General features: G+C 44.1%; 1 protein-coding gene across 1 annotated transcript in view; it reads right to left on the reverse strand.

Moving 5' to 3' along the window:
• The window catches only part of ARMC2 (armadillo repeat containing 2), a 52,623-nt gene that overhangs the window by 22,903 nt on the left and 12,602 nt on the right, over positions 1-17,118 (reverse strand). Inside the window, exons 7-12 of the mRNA XM_054174138.1 lie at positions 15,078-15,182; positions 13,453-13,628; positions 11,459-11,561; positions 10,314-10,534; positions 8,118-8,263; positions 4,363-4,462 (exon numbers count right to left, since the gene is read on the reverse strand). Of these exons, the coding sequence (XP_054030113.1) occupies positions 4,363-4,462; positions 8,118-8,263; positions 10,314-10,534; positions 11,459-11,561; positions 13,453-13,628; positions 15,078-15,182 (851 nt within the window). The remainder of the gene's footprint in view (positions 1-4,362; positions 4,463-8,117; positions 8,264-10,313; positions 10,535-11,458; positions 11,562-13,452; positions 13,629-15,077; positions 15,183-17,118) is intronic.

Raw genomic sequence — 17,118 nt, forward strand, 5'->3', positions numbered from 1 at the left:
TGCATCCATGTATTCCATACAACCACTCTGAAGGACACACTTCCACCTCTTTACACTTTTTCCCTCAACCAGACATCATATTTTTGCAAACATCTAAAGGTCATCAAGACAAATTTTTATGAGCATTCTTACTAGACTAACCACTAAGAGCTTTCACCTTTTGCTGGCACAACCCTCAATTCACAAAGGCTGTCAGAATTTGTAACAAACAACTGATGAATCAGAAGAGAGAACTGGGGAAGGGGGGAGGGAGGAAAAAAAAAGGCAGGCAGGCTAGTTTGACTCGTTTATATTGACTGTCTAATTTTGGTCAAAACACTATCAGCCCAGCAACAGCCTTGCCCAATCAGCACACAGACAAACAGGTACCCTACAGCAATCAACTGGTATTTTGAGAAGTGTGATCTCAGCTGTGCTTTCCACCTACAGCCTGGCAAAAACAAACTTCGAGAGCAAGAAAGAAAACCACCACCACCAAAAACCACCCCAACAAACTTCTTTTTAAGCCAAGCACATCCGGTTTTAATAGCACATCACTGCAGTTTCATCACCTGCCAAGGAACAGTGGGCTAGCAGGGGCAAAGAGGAAAGCTGGTACAGCTTCTGATGGGTAGGGGAATACTCAAGGGTTTGCATTCTTTTGTGAGATGGATAGATAAGTAGATAGATAAATAGATAGAATAGATAAATAGAATAGATAGATAAATAGATAGATAAATAGATAGATAAATAGAATAGATAAATAGAATAGATAAATAGAATAGATAGATAAATAGAATAGATAGATAAATAGAATAGATAGATAAATAGAATAGATAGATAAATAGAATAGATAGATAAATAGAATAGATAGATAGATAAATAGATAGATAAATAGATAGATAAATAGATAGATAAATAGATAGATAAATAGATAGATAAATAGATAGATAAATAGATAGATAAATAGATAGATAAATAGATAGATAAATAGATAGATAAATAGATAGATAAATAGATAGATAAATAGATAGATAAATAGATAGATAAATAGATAGATAAATAGATAGATAAATAGATAGATAAATAGATAGATAGCCTCCTGTGAGGCTTGCTGTCCAGAGCCTGCTCGGATGAGACCACACAGCTTCACTTGCACAAACAGATTTGATGAACCATCAACAAAAAGCTTGAGAAGGAGAACTGATCCCTCCCCTCCCCCCCTTTACTTCCATCTGTGAAGAAACAGATTTCTGTTTTTAAGGTGGCAATGGCATCACATACTCCCTGGGAATGTAACTCTATTTGTCTGACAACTGGAACACAGACTTTTGATTGCTGGCATGGAAGATCCTTTGCATCTCTCCTAAAAATCCATTCCCTTGCACTGCCTGAATAGGCAAGGTGCTTGCAGCAATGTAGTTGCTGAGTCACAGACCATGACAGCAGTGATTAAAGTGTACCTACACTAGCTACATGATGAACAGAGGTACAAGTTGTACAGGTTTACTTATCAGGAGGAGAGGAAAGACAACCAGGTCAGCAATTTCTAACTAAAACTAGACCTAAAAAAGGGGAGGAGAGTCCATTCCAGCGCTTGTACACTTGGGCCAAGTACCTGTTGTTAAGTCTCTTTGGTGCCTGGATCCAAAAGGGGAAGAGCAGTATGAAACCAAATAGTTCAGATCCCAGCAGCTGACTTCTGATTGAATCTACAGCCGTGAATGAAGCGTGCTTTCCATGGCACACAAACTTCAGTGCAGGGAGTCAAAACTCCACCACCTGCCCAGCAGTCTGAACTGCTTTGCATTCAACTCTAATTTACACTTCATTTCTAAGTTTGGATGTCTGCTTTATTATGTTCCCTTGGCAGACAACTGAGAGTTTTCTTTGCAGGGTCTGATATTCTACTTACAGGCAAAAGAAGAGTAGTCCTGCCATCCTGGAGCTAACCTCTTTCAAACACAGGAAGGATTCACCCTGAAGTGACATTCTGGCTGTGAAAATTCCTGGTCAAACCCAGAAAAAACTGAGCCAAAATGAAACTTGATTTAAAGAAGAAGGAAGAGGGCATCTGTGTGCAGAATGGCCTGGAAGTATCAAAAGCAAATGAAGAAGTTCTTGGCTGAGGGACTTGAAAGAAGGAGCAGAGGGAAGCTTTGCCACACTAACAGCAGGGAGTATTTGTCATTAAAGAGAGAACATCCTTCCCCCGCACAGATGAATGCACTGCAGGAGAAGAGGCCATTAGGAGGTGGTCATCCATCCTATTTCCAGGCTTTCTTTTCATGCATTTAATGTTTATTTTAAAACTCACAGCTATGAAAGCACTTGAAAAAGTCTGACTGCTAGTTCTGTTCTCTTCCCCAGTATGTTTGTAACTGCCACCACTGCCAACAAAAGAGCCCTGACCCCACAGACTTTGCAACCTGAGAATTCAGAGAATCATAGAATCAGCCAGGTTGGGAAAGACCTCAGAGATCACCAAGTCCAACCTATCATTTCATACCTCACACCTCCTGACAACTAAACCATGGCTCCAAGTGCCACATCCAAGCCTTTTTTGAACACCTCCAGGGACAGGGACTCCACCTCCTCCCTGGGCAGCACATTCCAACAACTCTGTGAAGAACTTTCTCCTCACCTCGAGCCTGAACTTCCCCTGGCACAGCTTGAGACTGTGTCCTCCTGTTCTGCCACTGCTTGCCTGGGAAAAGATCTGCTCAAGATCCGTGGAAAGTTTTCTAGGCACAGCCTAAAACTACCACACCTGGTGTCCAGCTCTGGGAACACAGAGACACACTTCTCCCTTAACATCTCACACACACACACTCCTTTCTTAACATCTCAGTTTTTAATCCTGAGGCTTTTTTACTGCTTTGAGTCAATCACACTGATTTATCCTCCCTCTCTGCTTCTTCCCACAGCAGACAATGTCACTCCACGCTGCTGCTCCTCGCTTTCCTTCCAGCACATACCAACTCGGGCTGGAGCTCAGTAGCTGTCAGCACTTTAAAAGAAAGAGATTAGCAGTGCCAACTACACCTCAGGAAAAACATTTGCACTCCTCACAGCTCAAGTGTTTAGTATATATACTACAGCACCCACAACAACAACAAGTTGCATTACATTATCTGTGTCCCTCTTCTCCCTTCTGCAGGGCTTCACTAAGCTGACAAGTGACAGTTGGATGCTTGTTTAAAAGCTGCAATAAGAAATAATTACTCTAAAGACACTGCATATCTAATCATCACAACATAATAACTAAGGGTTGGGTTTGGGTTGTGTTGTTGGGGTGTTTTTTTAATACACAAGCTATTTCTTGACTAATTTGTGTTTTGGTAAAACAACTGACAGCTCAACACAAAAAGCAATGCTAATCTGGTGAGGAAAGAGAGAGGGGTTTTTTTTAGGACCACTAACTAGAAGCTGAAGTCTCAACACTACCTGACAACAAACAATGGGAATTTATAGATGAGCCTGCAGCTCATTATGACACAAAGCCATTATCTCAGGAGCTTAGCATAGAATCAATAAGGTTGGAAAAGACATCAGAGATCATCAAGTCCAACCTGTCACTCAGTACCTCATGACTGACTAAACCATGGCTTCAGGTGCCACGTCCAATCCCCTTTTAAACACCTCCAGTGATGGGGACTCCACCACCTCCCTGGGCAGCACATTCCAATGGGCAACCTCTCTTTCTGGGAAGAATTTCTTCCTAACATCCAGCCTAAACTTCCCCTGGCACAGCTTGAGACTGTGTCCTCTTGTTCTGGTGCTGCTTGCCTGGGAGAAGAGACCAACCCCACCTAGCTACAACCTCCCTTCAGGGAGTTGCAGAGAGCAAGAAGGTCTCCCCTGAGCCTCCTCTTCTCCAGGCTAAGCAACCCCAGCTCCCTCAGCCTCTCCTCACAGGGCTGTGCTCCAGACCCCTCCCCAGCTTTGTTGCCCTTCTCTGGACACCTTCCAGCATCTCAACATCTTTCCTGAGCTGAGGGGCCCAGAACTGGGGAAGGCTAGGAGAAATCCCAACAGCCTCCAACGATGAAATATCCAAATAAACTGTTGGTTTTCAAACATCCTTTTGTGAAGCAAAGAAAAACAATTATTAAGTAAAGGGCCGTTTCTAACACATGCAAATGACAGCCAAGTCAATCAACTCTCAGCCCTCTGCATTGCTTTGAGTTTTTCATCCCAATTGTTTCATTTCATTTGCTTACCCCTTAGAAATGCTGTCAGCTATTTAACATGTTTATTGGGTAAACACATGACAGGAGGTCACTGGAAACACTCTTACACACACAGCAATACTTAGGCACTGCAGAGGATTCATCCATTGAATGAAATGAATAATAAAACTCAAGAGATGGCATAACTGACCTGCTGCTTCTGGTGGTGGTTTAGTAGGGCCAAGAATAAGTTGTAACATCTGGAGCAGTCTGCTAAAGCTGCACAGAAGTCATCGCAGGAGGAAAGTTTGCTGCAAAAAGTACAAGAAGAAAACATCCCTGAACAAGAGTTTGGGCTTGTGTGTTTCCTTCCCCACCCCAGAAGATTCTTTTCCTTAAAGCCCTCTGCTTTTGGCTCTGTGCCACGTTTTCCAACAAATTAAATGGGTGCCAATAGTTGGACTTCTGGTGGAGTTACATAAGAGCCCAACAGAAGCCTGGCTCTCCTTGCCACAGTGAATTGCAGGAAGGAGTGAGCAATAAGGAGCTTCCCAACCTGCCTGCCATATGGGCACAGTATGCTAACACTAGCACTTCTCAGTGCTAAATGGGAGAACTGTAATTTCAAGATGACATGGGAAGTCAGAAAGGAGAGGAAATAAAGAGTTCCTTCCTAATGCAGGTCTAGTGGAGCCTAGCAACAGCACTGGCAGAACACATCTCTCCCCAGCAAATACAGAGAGCACACCTTCTGGTCCTCAGGATTTTATCTCTGAGTGCTCCCTAACAGCTGCTCTGGTCCTACACTGCTCACCTTGACCATCACAAAAAGGGAGCAATGGACTGGCTTTGGTCATACCAGAAATGCTGCAACCACAGAACAAACCAGGATGGCCTCATCCCCTGGAGCCACCCAGCAAACACCTGTGTTGATGTTCAATTACAACGAGACTTAGAGGGAGAAATGAATAAATCCCAATAGTCTGAGCACATTCCTCACAAAGAAGCTGCCTAAAGTTACTGATTGAGAGGAAATAATAATCCTTCTCTATCACTAGAAGCCAAAGTGAAATTGAGATCTGTGCTCTGTACTGCACAGTGTGTGTGTGTATACATTATCCCCACCCACCCAATGACTGCCATTTCCAGGAAGCTAATTAAATTGATCTTAGGGCTAATTTGTATCCTCAGACCATGCAGTTCTCTAAACTTAGATAAATAACTATTGAAGCAGTAGAAAACTTTAAATAAGACAAATTGCTTTTGCTCCATATTGAATTGTAGACCAAGTAAATGTCCTTGTAAGAACTACAGTCTGAGCACCAATTACATTTAATTACAAACCCATCACTCCACTTCTCAGGGCATCTCCCAAGCAGAAGAAATGCTCTCTCCTTAGAGGAGGAAAATACACTCCAAGTGCTGCAATCATTGCAAGAACTCAGCTGATTTTTAGGAGCAAAAGTAGAGAACCAGATGTGGACAAGGCAGCATGGAACTGGGGAAGCAAGTTCATAAGCTCTACAGGTAGCACAAACAGCAAAGGACCAGATTTGTCTGTTCTGAGCTGTGGAGAGGAAGGAACAACAGCAGCTGCTCTTCAAAGCACAACCTGATCTCATCTAGCAAGGAGATCTCATCTAGCAGAAGTCCATGTCAGAATCTCAATGAACATGGAGCACAGACTCAACACGACTCAAGCCAGTAACAAAACAGCAATGGAAATACTTCATGCAGAATGGCATTCATAGATGGTGCTTATTACCCAACTCCTCCTGGAATCATCAACAGCTAATTTCACAGCTCCTTCAAAATCCTTAAATTGCCTGCAAGTCCACTTAGCAATAGATACTGCAAGCTGGTGCTTGGTAACTGGAAGATTTTGTTGTCTGAGAAAATATTCAGACTACAAAGGGATCTTCTTGGGTGATTCACTCAGTGATCTCCCTCTAGAAAGTCTATCTTGGGAAGGAGCCACCGAGCTGCTCATAAAACTGCCATTCTTTCAGTGCTTCCATCTGCACACTCCAGCCCTGATCCCACAGATGAATCTCCTCAAACACTCTGTGACAGCTCCAAACAATGCACACTGACCACATTCTCTCTTTCCTCTACTTTATTTCACAATATACCATCCCTGACACAATTGAAGCTTGTGCAATGTGTGTCTCTTTTTTAAAGCATGGACTAATAGATACTTAATTTATGCAGCTCTGAAATGCAAGCAGCACTGCATCTGGAGAAGAACAGCTTCAGGTATTAGTAGAGGTTGGGGGCTGACCTGCTGGAGAACATCTCTGGGGGAAAGGACCCAGGAGTGCTGGTGGACAATAGGTCACCCATGAAGCAGCAGTGTGGCACCCTGGGGTGCATTAAGAAGAGTGTGGTCAGCAGGTTGAAGGAGGTTGCCCTCCCCCCTTCAACTCTGCCCTGGTGAGACCTCGTCTGGAGTACTGTGTCCAGTTCTGGGCTCCCCAGTTCAAGAAGACAATGTAGTGGAAGTGTGAAGGATTCTCAGGGGAATGCAGTAACAAGAGATGGACAACAACTGGCCAACCATAACAAGCATTTTCAACTATTAACTGTTTCTCTCTAACATAACCAGAACAACTAACACAACCACATGGAACCATTAGCAGTATAAAACTACAACCACCATTTGGAACTAGTAGCAATCATCTCAACAGCAGGAGATTCCACATAAACAGAAGGAAAAACTACTTCACTTTGAAGGTGGCAGAGCACTGGACCAGGCTGCCCAGGGAGGTTGTGGAGTCTCTCTTTGGAGGCACTCAAACCCTGCCTGGACATGTTCCTACGCAAATTGCTCTGGGTGATCCTGCTCTAGCAGGGAGGTCTGACTAGATGATCTCCCAGAGGTCCCTTCCAGCCCCTACCATTCTGTGATCAGGAGAAATTTAAGCAATGGCACTTCAAAAACAATCCCAGTCAGAACCTGTGGGCTCAAGGAATGACAATGCAACAAAACGTTTTCCACAGGGACAACAACCCTGAGTTTGTATGGCAACAGTTAATCAATCCCACCAGCATTAATGAAGGCACAATGATCACACAAAAACCATTCAAAACTACATGGAGCTTTAAAAGAAACAAACATAAAAACCCAAACAGACCAAAACAATTCCATGCAAATCACAGAAATGTTCAGGTTGCAAAAGACCCTTGGGATCACCAGCTGATAACCCTGCTTCTACCAGGTTCACCCCCAAAACAAGGTTTACCTTCTCTAGCTTTGAAAACAATCCAACAGCTCTAACATTTTGTAGAATAAGTGGTCTTGGGACTAAAGAGACCAGCTCAGTTTTCCCCTCTTTAATAAAGAGAAGCCCTCCAAATCTTCCAGATACTGTAAGCAGCAGCAAAGCCAAGTCACAGCCAGAAAAGGAAACCTCTCTGTATCACAGTGTCAGTCAGGGTTGGAAGGGATCACAAGGATCATCTAGTTTCAGCCCCCCTGCCATGGGCAGGGACACCCCACACTACATCAGGCTGGCCAGACCCTTGTCCAGCCTGGGCTTAAACACCTCCAGGGAAGGGGCCTCAACCACCTCCCTGGACAACCCATTCCAGGGCTTCACCACTCTCATGGTGAAGAACTTCCTCCTCACCTCCAGCCTCAATCTCCCCACCTCCAGCTTCATTCCATTCCCCCTAGTCCTATCACTACCTGAGATATCTGTGGTGGGTTGAAACTAAAAGTACCACACTCTCAAACGTTTTCAGCAGTTGTAAAAGCTCCTTTCCATTACTCTCCAAGCAGAGCTCATGGCTGAGGCACCAGGATGTGCAGCTACCCTTGGTGAAAGCAGCCCCTGGCTCACTTCTAGCTTATTAACTCAGAAAATCTTCCCGTTTCAGTGCTCGCAGCTGCCCTCTCCGAGATCACTTGAGGCAGTTAAGAGCGACCTGGCCTCAGGCAGCGGTAGCACTGCGTCCTACACCTACCTGAAGGTCCTGAGGATGTAGGCGCAGACATCGCCGTCCCCCGCACGCAGCTCCAGCGCCACGCTGAGCTCAGAGGCTGCAGCGCCGCCCAGCAGCTGCTGCCTGGCCGCAGGGCAGGCGGCCAAGTTGCGCAAAGTCGCTGTCAGCTGCACACAGGACACGGAAAGATTCATTAATCACAGCCACTTGCAGCAGAATCCACGCTGCCTTGGAAATTTAATAAAGCTCGGGTCTCATTTATAACGTCCAAGACAGCCTCAATGCCCTGTTAATGTTCTGCAGGTACCTGCCTACCAATAAATTATGAAGGAAATGTCCAGGCAACAAAATTCATAGGATCATAGAATCTTTTCAGTTGGAAAAGACCTTTAAGATCATCCAGTCCAACCAGCCACCCTCAGCACCATAGCTCTGCCTGTTTTAAACTCATCCAGGGAAAGGGATTCAAGCCTGTCCCAGTGTTTGAGAACCCTTCCAGCAAAGGAGTGCGTAGAATTGTTAGGGTTGGAAGGGATCTCAGAGATCAGCAAGTTCCAACCCCCCCTTGCCATGGGCAGGGACACCTCACACTAGATCAGGTTGCTCACAGCCACATCCAGCCTGGCCTTAAAAACCTCCAGGGATGAGGCTTCCACCACGCCCCCCAGGCATCACCACCGGCTTTAGCAATCCCTACCAGCCTTAATCCTTATGTTGCCATGTGAAAGATCAAATTCACCCAAACAAAACAAATGCAACGGCAGACAAGTGCTATTTTTGAAGGAGAAGACATTTAAGAGCTTTTCAATTAAAGAACATGGAGTGCTTGTTAAGTCATGTCAGTAACACTTCAAAAGCCTTGGCTTTTGAAAAAGCATTGCCATAGTTCATATAAAAATAATCAGACTGTAAGGTGAAGAAACATAACATGAGTCAAGTATGACCTTGGTTTCATGTCTCCTATTAAGGGAAAATAATTATTACCACCAACATTTTTATTCTTGTGGGAGGTTAGCATAAACCCCATTGTGTAACAGGGAAGAAACCAGAGAGGAACTTCATTCCCACAGAAAGGTCCTGGCAAGAGGATGTCTAGCACTGCCATCTGCTGATCCTGCAATCACACAGCTAAGGAATGAAGAGCTGGGCCCAGCCACCTGAGGCTCTCCAGCTATCAGCAGGGAGAGATGGAGAGAGTTGTTTTTGCCCTCCAGCAGGATTTGCTCTCTATTCCTGAAAACCTGTATTTATCCATTATTTCTTTAGGTCACTGGACATTGATGCTTTTTTTTTTGCTGCAAGTTAAAAGTATGCCACAAAGCCTTTCTTTGTTCTGCAGACATGAATCATTGGGAGAAACTCTTCCCAATATGAAATCCCTGGAAAAAAGGGAATGATTTCTGTTTCTCCCTGTGATGACTAAACAAGTTAACTCACATGGAAGAAATGGTGCACATTAATGAAGGGCTGGTGAAGCTGCACAAGGATTTGATAGCAGCAAGCATCATAACTTTTCTCACAAGAGAAATGAAGTATCTGTATTTTACCCTGGAGAAGGGGAGGCTCAGGGGAGACCTTATTGCTGTCTACAACTACCTGAAAGGAGGTTGTAGCCAGGTAGGGGTTGGTCTCTTCTCCCAGGCAACCAGCACCAGAACAAGGGGACACAGTCTCAAGCTGCACCAGGGCAGGGTTAGGATGTTTAGGTTTGGATGTTGGGAAGAAGTTCTTCATAGAAAGAGAGATTGGCCATTGGAATGTGCTGCCCTGGGAGGTGGTGGAGTCACCATCCCTGGAGGTGTTTAGGAAGATGGGGTGCTTGGTGCCATGGGTTAGTTGATTAGATGGTGTTGGATGATAGGTTGGACTTGATGATCTCAAAGGTCTCTTCCAACCTGTTTTATTCTATTCTACTTTACTAGATAACACCCAGAACATTATCAGCACCATAAAGCAATAAGAAGAAAATGGTTTTAGGAGGTAACTAAAAATATTTGTTAACTTCAGAATGTCTAAAGCTTTTTCAAATTGACTACCCAGAAATTCTGTGATAATTAAATGCAGGTCCTGAACCACCTCATGTGAACTGATTTTAAAGAAGCCTCTTCAAACATAGGCAGAGATCTGTCAGGGGCACACAGGCTTAGCTTATCTCCTCTAACAGACTTTTAATTTGCTCTTGAGGTCTGTACTTTAGAAATCAAAGTAAATGCTAACCTGGACTAATAGGTGGCCCAAGCTGGAGAAGTGTGTCTCATTGTCTTTTATGTTGTTAATCTGCTTCATTAACTGCAGCAGCATTTCAACAGCTCCTTTGTTGACCATCTCATTAAGGAGTATTGCATTCCCAGACATGAATTTTATAGCTCCCATGCAGTACAGGAGGGCTTCACTGTTTTTTTGTAGATCTTCAGTTCTCAGGACCTCCAACAAACAGTCTGGAAGGGGAAAAAAACCAATCATTATTCAGAAAGTCTAATATTAATGATTAGATTTGACATAGTCCTGGCATTGAAGGGATTCAGGAGAAAAAAACCATTCAGATTGAACTCTGGGGGGACCTTAGAGCTGCCTTCCAATACCTGAAGGGATCCTACAGGAAGGCTGCAGAGGGACTTTTCATGGGGGTGTTTGGCAATAGGACAAGGGGGAATGGTTTGAAGCTGAGGGAGAGTAGCGTTGGACTGGAGCTGAGGAAGTTCTTCAGGACTAGGGTGGTGAGACTCTGGAACAGGTTGCCCAGAGAGACTGTGGATGCCTCCTCCCTGGGGGTGCTCAAGGTCAGGCTGGATGTGACCTTGGGCAGCCAAATCTAGTTGAGAGGTGTCCCTCCCCATGGCACAGAGATGAGCTCTGAGGTCCTTTTCCAACCTGAGCCATCCTGTGATTCTATGAGTTCTAAAAAGTGGGCTGGAAAAAAAAAAGGCTATTTGGATTGAACTCAAGAAACAATTATTGCTGAATAAGAAAATGGACCTGACCTGTGTGTGCCTGCACTTCGGTGTACCAAGCCTGACACACTCTAAACCCAAGACACTCTAAAGAGCTTTATTCCCAATACTTCCTTAAAAGAAAATTAAACCAAAATGTCTCAAAGCATCTGAAATAGAGCACTACAAAGCACATAACAATTCTGGATGCTGAGTTAGTAGAGGGGAAAGAGATCACAGGAAAGATCCCTGAAGGACATCCCCTACTGCCATCGTTAGCCACAGATTACTGCACGAGATGGACTGCGAGGTTGACCTGGGAGGCAATTTCTAGTGCACAACTAAACTAACTCTGGGAGTGTTTCTTGAAAGAGGCTCAATCTCCCCACTGAATTTCCACACCTAACTTCTACAGAGGAACAGAACACATACCCAATAACCTCTCCTGCTGGAGGATGGAATCGTTTTGGCCCTTCCTGCAAATCTGAAATGCAAGCTTGCAAGCGCTCAGGAGATTTTTCCCAGCCACTTTCATCTGCCAAGAAAAGGAAGGATAAAAACAAAAGACACACACAAAAAATCACAACTAAAACCCAGGTATCAAAATGCACCTTAACATTTTACAAGTGCAGGCAGCATGGCAAATTTGTCTTCACCAGTAAATTCCAGCTGAAACCCTGCCACTACACTGAGCCAAACTGCAGAACTGAAGGGCTCTGAAACCCAACTTGTGTAAGCTCTGCTTTAGGCTGGATGTTAGGAAGAAGTTCTTCATAGAGAGATTGGCCATTGGAATTTGCTGCCCAGGGAGGTGGAGTCACCATCACTGGAGGTATTTAAGCAGAGACTGGATGGGGTGTTTGGTGCCATGGGTTGGTTGATTAGATGGTGTTGGGTGATAGGTTGAACTTGATGATCTCAAAGGTCTTCTCCAACCTGGTTAATTCTATTCTATGCTTAGCAAACTGTGCTACCCTTTTACCACTGGCTATCCAGACATGCTTACTAGAAGCTGAACTAATAGGTCTAAAAGCACTAACTTAATTGAGAGTTTTAGTCAGAGGTGCTAGAGGAAAAGACAATTAAGCTTACTCGCTTCCAAAAAATAAAGAGGTTTGGTATTTGGAGATAAAAATATCAAGATACTACTCAAAACTAATGTGGTGGAGAATCATAGGATCAATAAGGTTGGAAAAGACCTCAGAGATCAAGTCCAACCTATCACCCAAGATCTCATGACTACTAAACCATGGCACCAAGTGTCACATCCAATCCCCTCTTGAACACTTCCAGGGATGGGGACTCCACCACCTCCCTGGGCAGCACATTCCAATGGCCAATTACTCTGAGAAGAACTTCCTCCAGCCTAAACTTCCCCTGGCACAGCTTGAGACTGTGTCCTCTTGTTCTGGCTGCCTGGGAGAAGAGACCAACCCCCAACCTGGCTACAATCTCCCTTCAGGTAGTTGTAGAGAGCAATAAGGTCTCCCCTGAGCCTCCTCTTCTCCAGGCTAAGCAACCCCAGCTAATTGAAAAACAGCTAATTGAAAAACCATCAGAAAAATCTTCAGAAATAAGAAAGTATTTCAGACAAAAAGGTCAAGATGCTACTGAAAACAACTAAGCTTCATTTCCATGGGGAAGTTTCAATTATGGTTTTAATGATTGGTTTGCTCCAATCAAAACTACAGGTAATACTCTCTGACATATTTGTCAGAGACTAAAAAAAAACCTAATTTCAGGCAATAAAAAAAATAGGAAAAAAAATTCAGAAATGAAAAGTATTTCAGCTAATATCATCAAGATATTAGTCAAAAAAAACCCCACCCCTAAGCTTCATTTCCACCTTCACCTTTTGATTATTATTTTAATGATTGTTTTGTTTAAACCCAAACTTCAGGTAATAAAAACTACTTCAGGCAATACAAAAAAAAGAATAAATATTGAGGAAAAAAAATACTTCAGGTATCAATATCAAGATATTATCCCCAAAACTAAGCTTTCTTTCCATGTGGGCCTTGTAATTGTTGTTGTGTTTAAATCCCGTGCTGAGACACTGTCTCTTTTCCATGTTCAAGAGGGGAGTGGACGTGGCACTTGGTGCCAAGGTTCAGTAGTCATGAGGTGTTGGCTGACAGGTTGGACTTGATGATCCTTGAGGTCTTTTCCAACCTTATTGATTCTATGATGTCTAAGCAATATTCCTGCCACCAGCTCTCCTAGTTTGTGTCCCTCCTTCCTCCCTCAGGCATCGTTGCTCTACAAAGATAAACCCCATAAAAGGCTCTAGCAAGGACCAGGCTGGATGAATGGTATCTGTGCTCAGGAAAGGATTAGTTTAGGCACAGTTCAGAAGTATGAAATGAAAAATTCAATGCCAGCTGTAATTCATGACCTTGAGCTTCATGTCCTACTGCAACACTTACAGCCAGGATGATCTTTGCCAGCTTCAGGCGAAGCGGATCCGAGTCAATGTCTACAAGTTTGTAACACCTCTTCAGGAGCATACTTCTCCCTTCAAACCTTTGTCCAAGCAGCTTTCCTTCACTCAAGGCTTGATAGAGCTTGGTGCAAGCAAGACAAAGGTTTTCTATGTTGTCTTCTAATTGAAAGAGGTAGAAAGGGAGGGGGGAAAACAAGTTAAAAATAATTACCAGTGCCCCCTCTTCCAGAGCACCTCAATAGCCAGTTGAATCTGCAGCAGGCTGTAATGAACACTGCCAAAGATGCTGTAAAACAGAATCAATCCCCTCATTTGACACTCACTTTTAACCACTTGTAAGACCCAAACTCCTTTCTATATTCCCACCATTCAAGCAAATATAAAGTCTGTAGAAAGCAATTAAATCACCTGTTTAACTAAATCATAGAATCAAGAAGGACCTCAGAGATCATCAAGCCCAACCTGTCACCCAGCACCTCATGACTAACTAAACCATGGCTTCAAGTGCCATGTCCAATCCCTTTCTGAACACCTCCACCACCTCCCTGGGCAGCACATTTCAGTGGCCAATTACTCTCTGTGAAGAACTTTCTCCTCATCTCAAGCCTAAACTTCCCCTGGCACAGCTTGAGACTGTGTCCTCTTGTTCTGCTGCTGGTTGCCTGGGAGAAGAGACCAACCCCCACCTGGCCACAATCTCCCTGTTCCAAAGGATTTCAGAGTTCAGTCTTTCAAGGCATAATTTCCTCAGTTGTGCTTCACTCATGACACACTTTTCAGAGACATCTAACACTTTAAAGCCAAGCTGAACTTTTCATTAAGATTTCCTCAGTTTTCTAACATCAATTGAGACCTTCAATCAAGTCTATGCTTAAGATAGTGAAGCACCTTGAAGTTATCACAGAATCACAGCATCAACCAGGTTGGAAAAGACCTTCAAGATCATTGTCTCATCACTGACTAACCTTCCAGTATCTGAAGGGGGCTACAAGAAAGCTGGGGAGGGACTTTTTAGAGTGTCAGGGAGTGACAGGACTGGGGGGGATGGAGCAAAACTAGAAGTGGGTAGATTCAGATTGGATGTCAGGAAGAAGTTCTTCCCCATGAGGGTGGTGAGAGACTGGCACAGGGTGCCCAGAGAGCTGGTGGAAGCCTCATCCCTGAAGGTCTTTAAGGCCAGGCTGGATGTGACTCTGGGCAACCTGATCTAGTGTGAGGTGTCCCTACCCATAGCAGGGGGGTGGAACTGGATGATCCTTGAGGTCCCTTCCAACCCTAACAATTCAATGATTCTAAGCTGGCAAAGCTATGTTGCCTAAGATAAGGTGATTTAATCAGACAAGATCTTCTCTAAACCTGCTTTTTAATATATATATACACACAATTACAGAAGGTTAGAAGGGACTTCAGGAGGTCATTTGGTCCCCTGCTCAACCGGGGCCACCTAGAGACAGCTGCCAGGGCCAGCTTTACACTGCAAACACACTGAAAGCATTAAAGGCTTCATAGTCCAACTCCTGTCCTTTTACAGTAAGGCACAAGTGAGTCTCATGTTTCCAGCAGGAAACAGTACACAAAACACACCCTTCCACGACCAGTGTTACTCACCATTGTCCAGTTCATGCAGAATTGGTAGAATCTTCATATGCCAAAAGATTTCTTCCTCTTCCCATTCATTTATTCTTGTTTTGCCCTCCAACCCTCCAAAGTACACTGAAGACAGAAGCACACATTCAGTGAAGGTTTCACCTTCTGCTCAGAGGAACAGCTACAAATCCTTTATTCATCAGTCAGAAAGTGTCTCCTACTGTTCATTACTGGCTTGTGAATGTAAAGTGCAATGCAAGCTCTTCACAGCCTCATCACCACACAGAGAAATGCTGCACAACATGAAAGCACCGAGAGGCTTGCATCATGAGAACAGCATCTTACACCACAGAAGAAGGTCTCCTGAGCATTACTTGGAGCAGTGAAACAATTAAAAAAACCCCAACAAAACTTCCTGACTATTTTAAAAGCTTGCTCTTGAAAAAATCCAGGCTCTGGGATCTGTGTTAACTTTAACTCCTTGCCTGTATTTCAGACAGAATAAATCTGTCAATTCTCTCTGTTCCAAGAGATTACACAAAAATGCTGCTGTTGCACAAGGCCTACACTGGGATGTTACTACAGTTGGTGTGTTCATGTCTACATGTTAGTGTAAGTCCATCTTAACAGGTAGTACAACAATGATCACTTGTTTTGCACCAGCTCTCTTATTTCCTAGATCAGTTAATAGCCTTTTTAGATCTACAAGTAGCTTAATTAATAAACCACCATACAGCACTTGCAACTGAGTTAAAGTTCTGCTCCAGACAATGTAAGGGCACAGCTGAAATGAGAACACAAATAGTTTGCACTGTTCCTTCCTACCACAAAAGCCACATGTTTACTCTATTTTCTTTCCAATGTGTAGCTAAACTGAGAGAGGAGGCTGACTCTAACTGTGCATGTGCTTAACTTTCTTGTTCATAGCCTTACAGAATGGCTGGGGTTGGAAGGGACCTTAAAGGTCATCTAGTCCCAACCCCCCTGTCATGGGTAGGGACACCTTCCACTAGCCCAAGTTGCTCAAGCCCTCATTCAGCCTGGCCTTGAACACCTCCAAGGAGGGGGAATCCGTGACCAACTTGGGCAACCTGTTCCAGTGTCTCACCACCCTCACTGGAAAGCATTTCTTCCTAATCTCCAGTCTAAATCTGCCCTACTCAAGCTTCAATCCATTCCCTCTCATCCTATCACTACAAGCCCTTGTTAAAAGTCCCTTCCTAGCTTGCTTGCAGGCCCCTTTCAGGAACTGCAAGCAAGAAACATTAAGCAAGAAACAGAACAGTCCATGTATGCATTGGCAGGCATGACCAAACTCCCAGCTAGCAGAAAAATTAGCAAAGCCATTCAGAACATAAAGACCTGATTTATTTTTTGGTGCCACTCTCCTGCACTTATCTCACATTCATCAGAAAAAAACCAACCACAGAGCAACCTAGAAGCCCTAATGGCATAATGAAATAAAATGAAATCATTCTCCTGGAACTGGGGCTGGGGGTGTGTGTGGAATCAGCATTAATCCCAGCCATAACAATGAAGAGGAAATCACAGAATCAATCAATAAGGTTGGAAAAGACCTCAGAGATCATCAAGTCCAACCTATCACCCAACACCTCATGACTACTAAACCATGGCTCCAAGTGCCACATCCAATCCCCTCTTGAACACCTCCAGGGACAGTGACTCCACCACCTCCCTGGGCAGCACATCCCAGCAAATTACTCTTTCTGGGAAGACCTTTCTCCTCACATCCAGCCTAAACCTCCCCTGGCACAGCTTTAGACTGTGTCCTCTTGTTCTGGTGCTGGTTGCCTGGGAGAAGAGACCCTACCTGGCTACAACCTCCCTTCAGGCAGTTGTAGAAAGCAATAAGGTCTCCCCTGAGCCTCCTCTTCTCCAGGCTAAGCAACCCCAGCCTCTCCTCATAGGGCTTGTGCTCAAGGCCTCTCACCAGCCTCCTCAAAACAGAAGATGATCGAGAAAAGCAGCATCAGTAAATATTAAACTTGCATTGTGTTTCCCTCCTGATAGATTTCTAAGGTGCTGATGAAAAGTTATGGCA

This window comes from Dryobates pubescens, chromosome 28 (genome assembly GCF_014839835.1).
Source record: "Dryobates pubescens isolate bDryPub1 chromosome 28, bDryPub1.pri, whole genome shotgun sequence".
NCBI lineage: Eukaryota > Metazoa > Chordata > Aves > Piciformes > Picidae > Dryobates > Dryobates pubescens.